Source organism: Halichoerus grypus, chromosome 1 (assembly GCF_964656455.1).
Source record: "Halichoerus grypus chromosome 1, mHalGry1.hap1.1, whole genome shotgun sequence".
NCBI classification, from domain to species: Eukaryota; Metazoa; Chordata; class Mammalia; order Carnivora; family Phocidae; genus Halichoerus; species Halichoerus grypus.
The window spans coordinates 58,517,315-58,533,014 of record NC_135712.1 but is presented as its reverse complement, the minus strand read 5'-3'; the positions used below and the strand labels follow the sequence as shown (position 1 = coordinate 58,533,014).

The following is a 15,700-nucleotide window of genomic DNA, read 5'->3' as shown; positions in this document are numbered from 1 at the left end:
AGTCTCTTATGATTTATTTCCCTCTCTGGTTTCATCTTGTTTTATTTTCTTTCTCTTTTCCCATATGATCCTGTTTTGTTTCTTAAATTCCACATATGAGTGAGATCGTATGATACATGTCTTTCTCTGATTGACTTATTTTGCTTAGCATAATACCCTCTAGCTCTATCCACATCATTGCAAATGGCAAGATTTCATTTTTTTGATGGCTGAGTAGCATTCCATTTTATATATATACCACATATTCTTTATTCATTCATCTGTCAATGGACATCTGGGCTCCTTCCATAGTTTGGACATTGATGTGGACATTGTGGACATTGCTGTATAAACATTGGGGTGCCGATGCCCCTTCAGATCACTGCATTTGTATCTTTGGGTAAGTACCCAGTAGTGCAATTGCTAGGTCTATTTTCAACTTTTTGAGGAACCTTCATACTGTTTTCCAGAGTGGCTGCACCAGCTTGCCTTCCCACCAACAGTGTATGAGGGTTCCTCTTTCTCTGCATCCTCGCCAACATCTTTCATTTCTTGACTTGTTAATTTTAGCCATTCTGACTGGTGTGAGGTAGTATCTCATTGTGGTTTTGATTTGTATTTCCCTAATGCTGAGTGACGTTGAGCATTTTTTCATGTGTCTTGGCCATTTATAGTATTCTTTGGAGAAATGTCTATTCATGCCTTCTGCACATTTCTTGATTGGATTATTCTTTGTGTTGAGTTTGATAAGTTCTTTATAGATCTTGGATACTAGCCCTTTATCTGATAAGACGTTTGTAAATATCTTTTCCCATTCTGTAGGTTGTCTTTTTGTTTTCTTGACTGTTTCCTTTGCTGTGCAAAAGCTTTTTATCTGGATGAAGTCCCAATAGTTCATTTTTGCCTTTGTTTCCCTTGCCTTTGAAGACATGTCTAGCAAGAAGTTGCTGCGGCCAAGGGCAAAGAGGTTGCTGCCTATGTTCTCCTTTAGGATTTTGATGGATTCCTGTCTCACATTTAGGTCTTTCACCCATTTTGAGTCTATTTTTGTGTATGGTGTAAGGAAATGGTCCACTTTCATTCTTCTGCAGGTGGCTGTCCAATTTTCCCAACACCATTTGTTGAAGAGACTGTCTTTTTTCCACTGGATATTTTTTCCTGCTTTATCAAAGATTAGTTAACCATAGAGTTGAGGGTCCATTTCTGGGTTCTCTATTCTGTTCCATTGATCTATGTGTCTGTTTTTGTGCCAGTACCATACTGTCTTGATGATTACACCTTTGTAATAGAGCTTGAAGTCCGGAATTGTGATACCACCAGCTTTGGTTTTTTCTTTTTTCTTTTTTCAACATTCCTTTGGCTATTCAGGGTCTTTTCTGGTTCCATACAAATTTTAGGATTATTTGTTCCAGCTCTGTGAAAAATATTGATGGTATTTTGATAGGGATTGCATTGAATATATAGATTGCTCTAGGTAGCATAGACATTTTCACAATATTTGTTCTTCCAGTCCATGAGCATGGAACGTTTTTCCATTTCTTTGTGTCTTCCTCAATTTCTTTCATGAGTGTTCTATAGGTTTTTGAGTACAAATCCTTTGCCTCTTTGATTAGGTTTATTCCTAGGTATCTTATGGTTTTGGGTGCAATTGTAAATGGAATCGACTCCTTACTTTCGCTTTCTTCTGTCTCATTGTTTGTGTATAGAAATGCCACTGATTTCCGTGCATTGATTTTATATCCTGCCACTTTGCTGAATTCCTGTATGAGTTCTAGCAATTTTGGGGTGGAGTCTTTTGGATTTTCCAAATAGAGTATCATGTCATCTGCAAAGAGTGAAAATTTGACTACTTTGCTGATGCAGATGCTTTTTATTTCTTTTTGTTGTCTGATTGCTGTGGCTAGGACTTCTAGTACTATGTTCAACAGCAGTAGTGATAGTGGACATCCCTGCTGTGTTCCTGACCTTGGGGGAAAAGCTCTCAGTTTTTCCTAATTGAGAATAATATTTGCTGTAGGCTTTTTGTATATAGCTTTTATGATATTGAGGTATGTTCCCTCTACCCCACACTGTGAAGAGTTTTAAGAAAGGAGGCTCTAGGGATACCTGGGTGGCTCAGTCGGTTAAGTGTCTGTCTTTGGCTCAGGTTGTGACCATAGGGTCCTGGGATTGAGTCCTGCACTGGGCTCCCTGCTCAGTGGGGGAGGCTGCTTCTTCCTCTGCCTCCTGCTCCCCCTGCTTATGCTCTCTCTCTCTCTCTGACAATAAATAAATTCTTTAAAAGAAAAAAGAAAGGATGCTGTACTTGGTCAAATGCTTTTTCTGCATCTATTGAGAGGATCATATGGTTCTTCTTCTTTTATTAATGTAGTGTATCACATTGATTTGCAGGCATTGAACCACCCTTGCAGCCCAGGGATAAATCCCACTTGGTTGTGGTGAATAATCCTTTTAATGTACTGTTGGATTCTATTGGCTAGTACTTTGGTGAGAATTTTGACATCCATGTTCATCAGGGATACTGGTCTATAATTCTCTTTTGGTGGGGTCTTTGGTTTTGGGATCAAGGTAATGCTGGCCTCATAGAAAGAGTTTGGAAGTTTTCCTTCCATTTCTATTTTTTTGAAACTGCTTCAGAAGAATAGGTATTAATTCTTTTTTTTTTTTTTTTAAAGATTTTATTTATTTGACAGAGACAGAGATAGCGAGAGCAGGAACACAAGCGGGGGAGTGGGAGAGGGAGAAGCAGGCTTCCTGCCAAGCAGGGAACCCAATGTGGGACTCGATCCCAGGACCCTGAGATCATGACCTGAGCCGAAGGCAGACGCTTAATGACTGAGCCACCCAGGCGCCCTAGGTATTAATTCTTTAAATATTTTGTGGAATGCCCCTGGGAAGCCATCTGGCCCTGGACTCTTTGTTTGTTGGGAGATTTTTGATTACTACTTCAATTTCCTTGCTGGTTGTGGGTCTGTTCAGGTTTTCTATTTCTTCCTGTTTCAGTTTTGGTAGTTTATATGGCTCTAGGAATGCATCCATTTCTTCCAGATTGCCTAATTTGTTGGCATATGGTTGCTCATAATATGTTCTTATGATTGTTTGTATTTCTTCAGTGTTGGTTGTGATCTCTCCTTTTTCATTCATGATTTTATTTATTTTGGTCCTTTCTCTTTTATTTCTGATAAGTCTGGCCAGGGGTTTATAAGTTTTATTAATTCAAAGAACGAGCTCCTAGTTTCATTGATCTGTTCTATTGTTCTTTTGGTTTATATTTCATTGATTTCTCCTCTAATCTTTATTAATTCTCTTCTCCTGCTGGGTTTAGGTTTTATTTGCTGTTCTTTCTCCAGCTCCTTTAGATGTAAAGTTAGGTTATATATTTGAGACCTTTCTTATTTCTTGAGAAAGGTTTATATTGCTATATACTTTCCTCTTAGGACTGCCTTTGCTGCATCCCAAAGATTTTGAACACTTGTATTTTCATTTTCATTTGTTTCCATGAATTTTTTAAATTCTTTTTTTTTTTTTGTAGATTTTTATTTATTTTGACAGAGAGTGAGAGAGAGAGAGCGCACAAGAGCAAGAGCAGGGTAGAGAGTGAGAAGCAGGCTCCTCACTGAGCAGGGAGTCTGACGTGGGGCTCGATCCCAGGACCCTGCGACCATGACCTAAGCTGAAGGCAGACGCCCAACTGACTGAGCCACCCAGGTGTCCCTAAATTCTTCTTTCATTTCCTGGTTGACCCATTCATTTTTTAGTAGGATGCTCTTTAGCCTCCATGTATTTGAGTTCTTTCCAAATTTCCTCTTGTGATTGAGTTCCAGTTTCAAAGCATTGTGGTCCACAAATAGGCAAGGAATGATCCCAGTCTTTTGGTACTAGTTGAGACCTGATTTGTGACCCAGTATGTGATCTGTTCTGGAGTATGTTCCATGACTACTTGAGAAGAATGTGTATTATGTTGCTTTAGGATGGAATGCTCTGAATATACCTGTGAAGTCCATCTGGTCCAGTGTGTCATTCAAAGCCCTTGTTTCCTTGTTGATCTTCTGCTTAGATGATCTGTCCATTGTAGTGAGTGGGGTGTAAAGTCCCTTACTATTATTGTATTATTATTGATGTGTTTCTTTAATTTTTGTTAGTAATTGGCTTATATAATTGGCTGCACCCATGTTAAGGGCATAAATATTTACAATTGTTGGATATTCTTGTTGGATAGACTCTTTAATTATGATATAGTGTTCTTCCTCATCTCTTTTTACAGTCTTTGGTTTAAAATCTAATTTGTCTGATATATGGATTGTCACCCCAGCTTTCTTTTGATACCCAATGGCATGATAAATAGTTTTCTGCCCCTTCACTTTAAATCTGGAGGTGTCTTTGGGTCTAAAGTGAGTCTCTTCAAGACAGCTTATCAATGAGGCTTGCTTTTTTATCCAATCTGATACCCTATGTCTTTTCATTGGGACAATTAGTGCATTTACATTCAGAGTAACTATTGAAAGCTATGAATTTAGTGCCATTGTATTACCTGTAAAGTCACTGTTTCTGTATGCTGTCTCTGTACCTTTCTGATCTGTGTGACTTTTGGGCTCTCTTCACTTAAAGGATCCCTTTTAATATTTCTTGCATGACTGGTTTAGTGATCACAAATTCTTTTAGTTTCTGTTTGTCCTGGAAGCTTTTTAATCTCTCCTCCTATTTTGAATGACATCCTAGCTGGATAAAATATTCTTGGTTGCATATTTTTCTCATTTATGAATATATCATGCCAGTCCTTTCTGGCCTGCCAGGTCTCTGTGGATAGGTCTGCTGCCAGTCTAATATTTCTACCCTTGTAGGTTATGGACTTCTTGTCCCAAGCTCCTTTTAGGATTTTCTCTTTGTCTCTAAGATTTGCAAGTTTTACTATTGTATGTTGAGGTGTTGACCTATTTTTATTGATTTTTTTTTTTTTTTGAGTGGGGTTCTTTGTGCCTCCTGGACTTGAATGCCTGTTTCCTTCCCCAGATTAGGGAAGTTCTCCATTATAATTTGCTCCAATATACCTTTTGCCTCTCTCTCTCTTTCCTCTTCTTCTGGGAACCCAATTATTTTAATATTGTTTTGCTTTATGGTATCCCTTATCTCTCGAATTCTCCCCTCATGATCCAGTAGCTGTTTATCTTTTTCTTAGCTTCTTTATTCTCCATCATTTTGTCTTCTATATCACTAATTCTCTCTTCTGGCTCATTTTTTCCTAGCAGTTGGAGCCTCCATTTTTGATTGTACCTCATTAATAGCTTTTTTGATTTTGACTTGGTTAGATTTTAGTTCTTTTATTTCTCCAGAAAGGGATTCTCTAGTGTCTCCTATGCTTTTTTCAAACCCAGCTAGTATCTTTATAATCATTCTGAACTCTAGTTCCGACATCTTACTAATGTCCATATTGATTAGTTCCCTGGCAGTCAGTACTGCCTCTTGTTCTCTTTTTTGAAGTGAGTTTTTCCATTTTGTCATTTTGTCCAGAGAAGAATAGATGAATGAAAGAACAAAATACTTAAAGGGCAACAATGGCCCCAGAGAAATATACACTAAACAAATCAGAAGAGACCTGAGATGGGGGGAGGGGGAGATATGATCAGGCTGGTGAATAGAACAGAGCCATACACTAGATTTTGGGTGCATATTGGTCTGTTAGAAGAAACTATATCTCAAAATTTAAAGGAAGAAAAACATATATATACAAAAATAATAAAATTAAATACATTGAAAGGTTGGAATGTAACTGTAAAGATGAAAATTAAAAAAGACTAACAAAAAGAAAAAGATTAATAAAAGAAGAAAAAAAAGAATGTGATCAGGCAGGTGAAGAGAACAGAGCTGATTCTTGGGTGTCTTTGCCCCAGCCTGAATTGTACCACCCTTGGCAGGGGGCCAGGTTAAGTAAGTAGCTACTCTGGATTGTTCTGTGTGGCTTTTGTTCCCTGAAGGCTTTCCACGCAGCTTTAGAGGATGAGAATGAACATGGTGGCTTCCCAGTCTCCAGCCCCAGAGCTGAGAGCTCAGGTCCCACTCCTCAGTGAGCCCAGAGAAAAGCAGTCCATCACTCCTGTCTCCCTGGTCTCCATCCACACTCCGTGGTCACCCAGCCTGTGACTGAGCATTTCTATCTCAGGCACGTGACCCCGGTTTGAGTCTCCAAACCCTGCAGACTCCTCTGGCATGCTCGCGTGCTGCTCCTCTGAGGGGAGGAAGGGGGGTCTCCCCGGTTCTGCCGCTTGTTGGGCCTCTACTGAGAGAGCAGTGGCCCAGATGTGCCGCAGTTTGTGGTTTATGGCAACCCCAAGCTGAGAGCCCTCTCCTGGGCTTGCTGATAGCAGCTGGCTTCCCCCTTTCAATGCCTGGGAACTCTGCTGCACTCCAGCACCGCAGGTCTTCCTGTGACCCCGGGGATTCTGAGACCACACTGTCCCACCTAAGACTCTGCCTGCTTCACCACCTGATCACCTTTCAGGCAGGGAGTCCCTCACCGGATCAGACTTCTAAAAGTTCTGATTTTGTGCTCTGCTGCTATATCACTTTCTGCTAGCCAGCTTATGGAAGATCCCTCCTCCCACCCCATGGTCTATCCTCCCATACATCACCTCGGATTTGCTTCTCCACACCTCCTACCTTGCAGAAAGTGGTCGCTCTTCTATTTGTAGAGTTGTAGCTATTCTTTTCTTAGATCTGTTGAGTTCACAGATGTTCAGAATGATTTGATAGCTATCTAGCTGAATTCCTGCAGCCAGACGAAACTAAGGTCTCCTACTCCTCTGCCATCAATCAGGGCCTTTTCTTATAGAAAATATAAATTCAGTAACTGCTGATTGATTAAAGTATTTTCTTATTTTATAAGATCTGGGATTTTGAGACAGTAGACACTGCTGATTCTATTGATGAGACTGGATTGTTAGAGATCGAGCCCATTAATGAACTTCAAGTTGGCAAGAAAGTCAAACTCTTCTCTATGATAAAAATGAACGAGATTGGAAGTAACTTTTGGTTGGCTCAGGTAAATTGTGTTCTCTCTTGGCTCTTTAAAGTTACCTAGACATAAAATTAAAATAGTAACATAATTTATTGTCCCTGTAAGTCCATTTTACTATTAAGAGTACTATTGATAGGTCAAGGAAGACTACCTGAATTTTGGTATTTAGTTGACCTGTATTTTATATGCAAAAAACCAATTAGCTTTCTTATTATATTAAACTGACTATATGTATTATGAAATGTTTCATTTATTGTGTGTTCTAAGATATATAGAAGTTGCTTTTGTTAAATTTCAATCATACTTTAAAACACATGTAAGCTTTTGGTATTACTGTTTGTCCTTTACTTTAACTAGATCACAGGAAGAAAATTCTTTTCATTTGATAAAAATTAAAAATGATAAACTATAATTAGGTATTTAATTTTTTAGGATGCCAGTGGAGCCATATGGAAGCTTGACCTTAGTTTTTCAAATATTGTAAGTTGTCTATTTTGTTTTCCATAATTTTTATAACAAAAGTCTGTTATTCTTCTTTAAAAGATACTTTATCTTTCTCCATACTTGTTCATTGTTCCCATCAAAAACTTGTCCAACATGTCCTAGTCCTGGGAATTTATTCTCTCTCTCTCTGATTTTACAAAAAAAGGAGATATCTCAGCAAACTTTACCAGAAAAGTGGCAGTGACTGTGCCTAACGTTATCCAGTGCTTTACAGTTGTCATAAACTTATGGTATTTTCATTTATATTATCTCCTGCAACCCTTATGGCTACCCTGACAGTTGCCATCACCTCATTTTACTGGTGAAGAAAAGGAAAGCCTTCAAGTGCAAAGCCAGTACTATTCCTCCTAATTCCAAAGTCCAGCACTCTTTCTAGCCTTTTATGTTTTTGTTTTTTTTTAAAGATCTATATTATTTTAAAGATGGGGGAGGGGTAGGGGGGAGAGGTAGAGAGAGAATCTCAAGTAGACTCCCCGCTGAGCACGGAGCCTGACATGGGGCTTGATCTCACCACCCTGAGATTATGATCTGAGCAGAAACTAAGAGTCGGATGATTAACTGACTGATACACCCAGGCGCCCCAACATATTATACTTTAAAAATTTCTGTTCAGATAAAATCATACATGTGTTATAGGGTTCTATTTATATTTTTTAAAAACTTGACCTTAATTTGATGTTAACTTATGATCTAACTTATGATGTTAACTTTAAGATCTAATAGGATTTCTTTTTATTATCAGACTCAAGATCCAGACTGCCTCTTCTCCTTCCATTCTGGAGCTGTCGAAGCCTTGGCAGTCTCTCCCCTCACTTACCTCATGGCCACTACTGCCTTGGATTGTGAGTAGGAACTCTAAATGAAAATACATCTGGTCTTTTTTGTTTTGTTTTCCACACAAAATTTTATGTGTTTGATGAAAAGCATTTGAGAACTTTTCCAAAAGGTAAGCCTCTTGATATAAGCGAGGTGAGTTTTTGTGGAGGGGAGAGGAACTAAAGTACAGCAGCCTTGGTTATTGTGAAAGATTAAGGATACGGTCAGTTACAAAAATGCCATTCATTTTGGTATTATTCACATTCATGCTTTTCCTATTTTATTTTTTCACCTTCTTTCTTCCTTGATGCACGGTGAATCTTTTGTGGGCTATGCAAGGTGAAATTAATCCATCAGTCAATCATCAGTTGTTTGCTTTATTATCCATGCCTACAAATTACCTGGTTGAGGGTATACATGTAAATTTTTGACTAAAGAAAACCTTTTAGATTATTAGTTTATGTATGAAATTTCTTGTTATAATGCTCAACATGTTAAGCAAACTAAGGTTATTTTAAAAGATGCCATATATATAACTTGTTTCTTTTAAAACTGTCTTTCTGTAGGCTCTGTTCGAATCTATGATTTTGCTAGCAAAACTCCTTTGGCTCAGATGAAATTCAAACAAGGAGGTACTGCCCTTGCTTGGGTACCCCGACTGGTGAGTTAATGATAATGAACTTCTACTGGAATCTGTTGGTAAATATGGTCTATCAGTGCTATTTGTTAGAAATATATTTTATGACTCTGGATTTTAGAGAAGAATAAAAATTTTAACTTAGTTTATTCACTCAGAATGTGATAGAAATCATATGATCTTGCTTTTGTGGTTTTGGTCCTGTTTTAATAAAAATCTATTTTTTATGCCACTTGCAAGTTAGTAATCATTACATGTTACAAAATAATTACTCAACTTTGTGTATCTATCCTCTATCTGAATGTGATTTCATTCCTTCTATTTATATTTCCAGCATGCCTGCAATGTGCTGGGTCTTGTTCTAGCTTCTGGGAATATAGTGATGAACAGAAAGACAAAAATACTTGCCCTCATGCATCTTACACTTTAGTGGGAGGAGGCAGAATGGACAATAAAGAAAAATAAGTAACATATGTGATATGTTAGGTAATGATAAGACCTATGGAAAAAAAATTAGGCAGAGATAGGGAGTTGTCCTAGTTATCCATTGCTATGTAATGAACTACTACAAAATGTAGTGGCATAAAACAGCAATCATTTTATTTTGCTCATATGCTCTCTGGATTGGGAAATCAGACAGGTGACAACAGCAGTGGATTGTCTCTGCTTCATATCTGGGGCCTGGAATCATGTAAAGGCTTCTTTATCATCAGTCTGGCACCTGGTTGAAGGCTGGGCTAAGCTCGGATGTCAATAGGAGTGCCTACCTAATAGCCTCTTAATGTGGCTTCTGCTTCATAACAGTTCTTCATGGGTGACAACTACACTTTATTTTTCTTTGAGCCTCTAGTGCCTCTACAGTACATTTAGACACATAACAAATATTTATTGAATGAACAACCTTCAACTGGAGTTGGATGGGGTACAGTTTTTTTATTACCAAGACTCTCATAACTGCCTTGCCTTAGCGATGATCACTCTGCTCTAAAGAATATCAGGGCTCTTGCCTTTCTCCTGAATGCCTCCCAAGACAGCAGATTTAGTATATTTGGACACTGCTAGATTTCTTTCTCCAGCCCAGACTTCTCTGAGCTGCAGACTATGTGTCATCCTCATTTTGAGATCTCCAGGGACCCTCAAACCCAACCTGTCTAAGACTAGATTCATGATACTCTGCTGGCCTCCAACCAGTCCCCCTCCATAACGATAATAGCAACAACAAACCACACAGACACTTGGCTCCCTTTCACAGTTTCCTATCTCCATAAATGTCTCAGTCATCCTTGACACCTCCCTCTGCCCTTCTCCCCTGTATTCAGTCATCACCAAACAGGGCCGTTATCACTCTCTCTAAACTATGCCTGTATCCCTCCTGTCCATGATACCACCTCAGACTAATTGACCACAATCACTCTCCTGGAGTAAGGCAGCCATGTCTTTAAAAGTCTCCCCAAAGGTCTCCCTGCACCCTCTCTAGGCCATCTCAGTTCTGTTTTGCACATTGCAGCTAAGATGATTTTTCCGAAATAGCAAATCTGATCATATCACCCTCTCTCTCCACACACACACACACACACACACGCACGTGCATGTGCGCACGAGCACACATGTACACAAACTCCCAACTAAAACCTTTCAATGGCTTTCCACTGCTCTTGGAATGAAGATTATCTTAATGTGACATGTAAGCCACTTCGTGACCTGGGCCTTGCTTATCTCCCTCTTTAGCTTCTTTTCTGCCACATAACCTTTGCACAAGCTATATCCTCTCCCAGGAGTGCTTTTCCCATCTCCCTGAACTTAATTTCTGAGCATCTTTCTGGTCTCCACTCCACCATCTCTTCCTGAAGGAAGCCCTCAGTCTAGGTCAACTTTCTTTGTTATATGCCCTCAGAGATTGTTTCTTTCCTTTAGCATTTATTTCGGTTCATAATTTTACACTCATCTTTGTGATTAATGTCTGTCCTCCCCCTAGACCATAAATTCGGTGAAACCAGGGACAAACTGTTTATGCTCACCCTTGAGTTGGTGGTGATAGGTGCCTGGCACATGGTATACAGACACTACACCAGTGTTTGCTTCTTCAGTGTTTGAATTGCCATTGCTTACCTGTCTCATCATCAGCAGTGATAAGGAACTATCCTAGAATAGATGGAGGTTACCAGAAAGTGGTATAAGGAATTACCAATGAGCAGTCAATGTTAAATTACTTGGCTAACTAATGAATCATTGAACAGTACATCAAAAACTAATGATGTACTATACAGTGGCTAACTGAACATAATAAAAAAAATTACTTGGCTAAATAAAATACAGAGTTATGTTATGTAGTACAACTTTCTTAACTAATTTCAGATTTGTTGCATTTAATTTTTTTCTAAGGTAAGCTACACCGGAGCACAGATTATTGTAGGATTCGAAGATGGGGTGGTTCGAATTCTTGAACTTTACGATCCCAAAGGGCTTACAGTTTTTGCAGGACGGAAGAAAATTTCTGATGCAGATATTAATTTGAAACAGGTTTTCAAACCCCATACTGCTCGTGTCACTGCTTTAGCTTATGAACGTGATGGAGAAATTCTAGCTACAGGGGTAAGTGGTAGATTTCCTTTTGTTTCCTATTGAGCTTTCATGGTTAAACTTATCTTATTCATTTTCCTACCCGATGATAACTTATTTGCTGATGTACATTTTAAAGAAAAACCCATAGTTTGTTTCTCTATGTTCATATTCTTTCAGTATAGTCTGTGCATGACATTTCAAAATTTACTTACAAATTGAGTTCTAATGCTTATTTTAAATGAATAGAAATTTTCAACTGGGTGTTATGATCATGTTTTATGTATAACCAATATTTTATCACATAGGTATGTTCTTATATAGGATTGCCATAAGTGAAGAGAATAACCTTGTACATTTTTTAATGCATTAATAAGTGAGCATATGCTTTGTGGAATTTTTTGTGAGTTAACCAATGTACAGGTATGGTGATCATTTCTTTCGGAAACATATCCTGGAACACTTGGTTTGTCAAATGTTCTCATGGGGGAAATGAAGCAAATATTGGAAATAAGAATTTTCCCAGAAAAATCTGGGATATATGATTATTGTGGATATAGATATACAGTGGGTATACTATACCTAGTAAGTGCTACTCTGTACTCTATGGAATAGATGTAAAAAAAAAACCCCCATATTTGTTGGGTATTTCTCTTTTTCTTAGAGTAAAGATCAAACCGTCTTCTTCTTTGAGGTAGAAAAAGATTATAAGCCAATAGGATATATTACTACTCCTGGACCTGTTCGCCAGTTAATGTGGTCTTCGAACTCCCATGTAAGTAATTATTATTTGTCTTCATGTTTAAATCTCAATTACAGCATAATGAAGTGATCTGGAAGATCGAGAATAGCAGGTGGAATTATTAGCACCCCTCCTGGGTCCTGCAGTGAGGGGCTGGGGATGCTTGGCTAATAGAACATCACTGGGGAGCCCCACATCACACTGTTACCTCCTCTCTCTTCCATTCTCTAAATCGTTGGTCATGATTCCCTTCCCAAAACATTGGGTTATATCAGGCTTTGCTTTAACCTAGTGACTTTATTGAGATACACGTGTCAGAATGTGTTGACTTGGGTCTATCAGTCCTTTTGACATTCGGAAGTTCAGTTCTATCTAAGGTCTGAATGTCCTTGCCCTCATCTTTATCTCTTTGCTTCTACCCCCGTTCCACCTCGATTTTTCTCTTTGAATCTTCCACTGACTCTTTCCTAACAACAGCTGGTGATTCAGTATTGGTTACTGATCTTATTTAATGCCTCTAATTTCCCTAAGTTTGAGCATAGGATAACTCCATCATCTGAATGTTGATTTAATGTCTAAACCAGGTGCTGTCCTGGGTTCTAGGGTAATACTGATTGAACTGTATGGAAGTAACATCTATTATCTACTTTGAACTCTTCTAAAGAAAAGTGCTATAACAATATAGTATATAGAAAAACATTTTAAAAAATACTCATTGTTTTCATCTTTGCTAGGCACTGATGGATTCAATAAGCAGTACAAGACAATCTCTTCTGAAAGAGAAAAAAATGTACATATTTTAGAAGTTAAATAACTATCACAGAACAATACAAGTTTTCACAAGGGAATTGGTGACTAAAATATCAGTAGGATAGACAGTATGTACTATGAATATAGAGCAGGGAAATATCAAGAAGGGGATAAGTTAACATAAGTTGTTATTTTGTATTATTTTACCTTAATCTTGAGGAAATGGTAGGATATGTGTAGTTGGAGAGAAGGTAAGTGCAGGTGATTTAGGATAAGGAAATGAAAGCTTCAAAGGGACCTGTGTGTTAAAGCATGAACACAACAGGTGATATTATGTGCATCCTTTAATCATTTCTCTAGATTCAAAGTAAAAAACCCAAAAAAGTTAGAAATGGTGGGTGGGAAGGTGATGGGTGTGATTACGAAGGGGCATCTTGAGGAAGATCCTTATGGTGATGGGATAGTTTTGCATCCTGATTACAGTGAATGGTTCCATGAATCTACACATGTGATAAAATGACATAGAATTATACACATGTTCTGTATTAATGTCAATTTCCTGGTTTTGATATTGTTGCATAAGAGGTAACCCGTGGGAGAAACTGGGTGAAGGGTACATGATTCCTTTCTATACTATCTTGGCAACTTCTTGTGAATCAATGATTATTTCAAAATAAGCTAAATAGGCATAAGAGACCAAAACCCCCAACATAATTCAAAAGTTATTTCAGGCAGTGCTGCCAATTAGTGCTTATATTTCTTATAGTTGGGAATTACTAATGTCAAAGTAAATTACCCTCATTTCACAATGTATGCATTATCAAACCGTCACATAGTACACTTTAACTTACACAGTGTTATAGTTCAATAAAGATGGAGAAAAAAGGTAAATTACCATGTGTAACTGATATGCTGCATACTTCAGTTGTCCAGCTAGCCATAGCTGTTAACTTCTGCCAGTTCTCAATGATCAGACCTCCTGTCTTCCTGAATACATTAAACTTCTGTCCTTATAATTTGTGTTTCCACTAAGGGTGTACCACACGTGCATACAGAATCATTCTGCCTGCCACAGTCACTACCATGATCACTTTGGGCAGCAGTGTGAAGTTACAGGGGAGGCAGATGAGAGGCACTGGATCTATTGGGCAGCTATGTTCCAGACATGAGACCAGGGTATGAAAGACTGTGGACAAGAGTTATGTAGGAGGTAGAATTAACAGAATTTGGTGGTCTTTTGAATTTCTGGGGATAATTTTGAACTGTTTAAATGAAACACATGAGCTTCTCTAAGACATGTTCTTTTGCCTGCATTATTCTGGGACCACTGTTCTCTCTGTTGCTATAACCAGAAAATCTTGAGAATATTCCAGTCTCTTCCCTACTTCTAACTACCCTGCCCTTCATTGGTTCACCAAACTTCTTTCATTATGCATTCTAAATATCCCTGCTTCCTCTTTGATATCCTAGATAAAAGCATAATACTATACATAAAAGTAGCATTCAAATAAATGAAAATGAAGTGAAAAAGGGACCATTTGGAGGAAATGAACAAACCCTGTTCCCACACAGTTTAGAGTTATGTAAATGCTTTAAGGCAAAGGCCTAGCAGAATGTCAGGCTCACTTTTCTGCATTTCCCTTTTCTCTGAGACCATGTCCCCTCAATACCTAATTGTTTTTGTAGCTTTGAACTTCAGCTTTTGTCTTCTCCTCTCCTCAAGAATGCCTAAAGCTCTAGGACACAGCCTTCTGTTTGGCTTCTAGGTCTCATGCAAACTGTTGGCAATTTGTCCTTAGGAGGAAAAGTTGCAGAAGAATCCCTCACCTTCCCACTACCCAACATAAAATCCTGTTACCTCTGCATCCACCTGCCTTCTTCCCTTTTTTATAATAGAGCATGCCCTCTCCCTTCCCTTGTGAGGCCAGTTCTGCCTCCTCCTTTGGATTATACTCTCTTCTATTTTTTTCAAGATTTAATACTACTTATTTTCTTTTTTCTGTCATAAATTTAACCTCATCTGTTTACTGGATCATTTCCATTGGTATTTAAAGATGTTCAAGTATCTCCTATGAACAAAAAATAAATTCCTTGACCTTCTGTTCTCCTCTAGTTACTTCCCCATCTTTCTCCTCCTGACTTTTCCAAGAGGATTGATTATTCCTCTGGGCTCTTAACTAGTTTCTAGTCTCATCATTCTACCAAGTCAGCTCCTGTAAAGAAACCAGTGATGTCCCCTTAACATTTTCAGTTCTTATCTTTCTTGACTTCTTACCTCCTTTGATCCTGTTGACCCTTACTTTCTCTTTGAAATACCATCTCCCTTTGACTTTTGTGATATTATGCTCTCCTGGTTCCCTCTTCTACATCTTGCCATTCCTTTTCAGCCTTCCTCACCCAGTTACTGAATATTGTTTCCCTAAGGCTCTGTCCCAGTCTCTCTTCTCACTCTTTTCTCTTGACCTGGGTGTTACCATCCAAGCCCATAACTTCCTTATAAGCCCAAACATGCCACAGGATATTTGCACATGGTATTTGCTTTGTATAGCATACTCCCTCAAACCTTCTCCTAACTATTGTGTAATCATCTTCTGCTCCCCCTTCACCTTGAAGCTTAGATACCACCTTCTCAGGAAACTTGCACAGCCTCCTTTGCTCCTGTAGCACCTCTGCAACATTTGTCACAGTTATAATTTGCATT

The 15,700-nt window shown here is 38.4% G+C and overlaps 1 protein-coding gene across 1 annotated transcript in view; it reads left to right on the top strand.

The window, feature by feature from the left end:
* CFAP44 (cilia and flagella associated protein 44) overlaps nucleotides 1–15,700 on the top strand; it is a 144,635-nt gene that overhangs the window by 30,053 nt on the left and 98,882 nt on the right. The window contains exons 10-15 of the mRNA XM_036107180.2: nucleotides 6,860–7,015; nucleotides 7,424–7,471; nucleotides 8,238–8,337; nucleotides 8,878–8,972; nucleotides 11,331–11,540; nucleotides 12,172–12,282. Coding sequence (XP_035963073.2) covers nucleotides 6,860–7,015; nucleotides 7,424–7,471; nucleotides 8,238–8,337; nucleotides 8,878–8,972; nucleotides 11,331–11,540; nucleotides 12,172–12,282 — 720 coding nt within the window. The remainder of the gene's footprint in view (nucleotides 1–6,859; nucleotides 7,016–7,423; nucleotides 7,472–8,237; nucleotides 8,338–8,877; nucleotides 8,973–11,330; nucleotides 11,541–12,171; nucleotides 12,283–15,700) is intronic.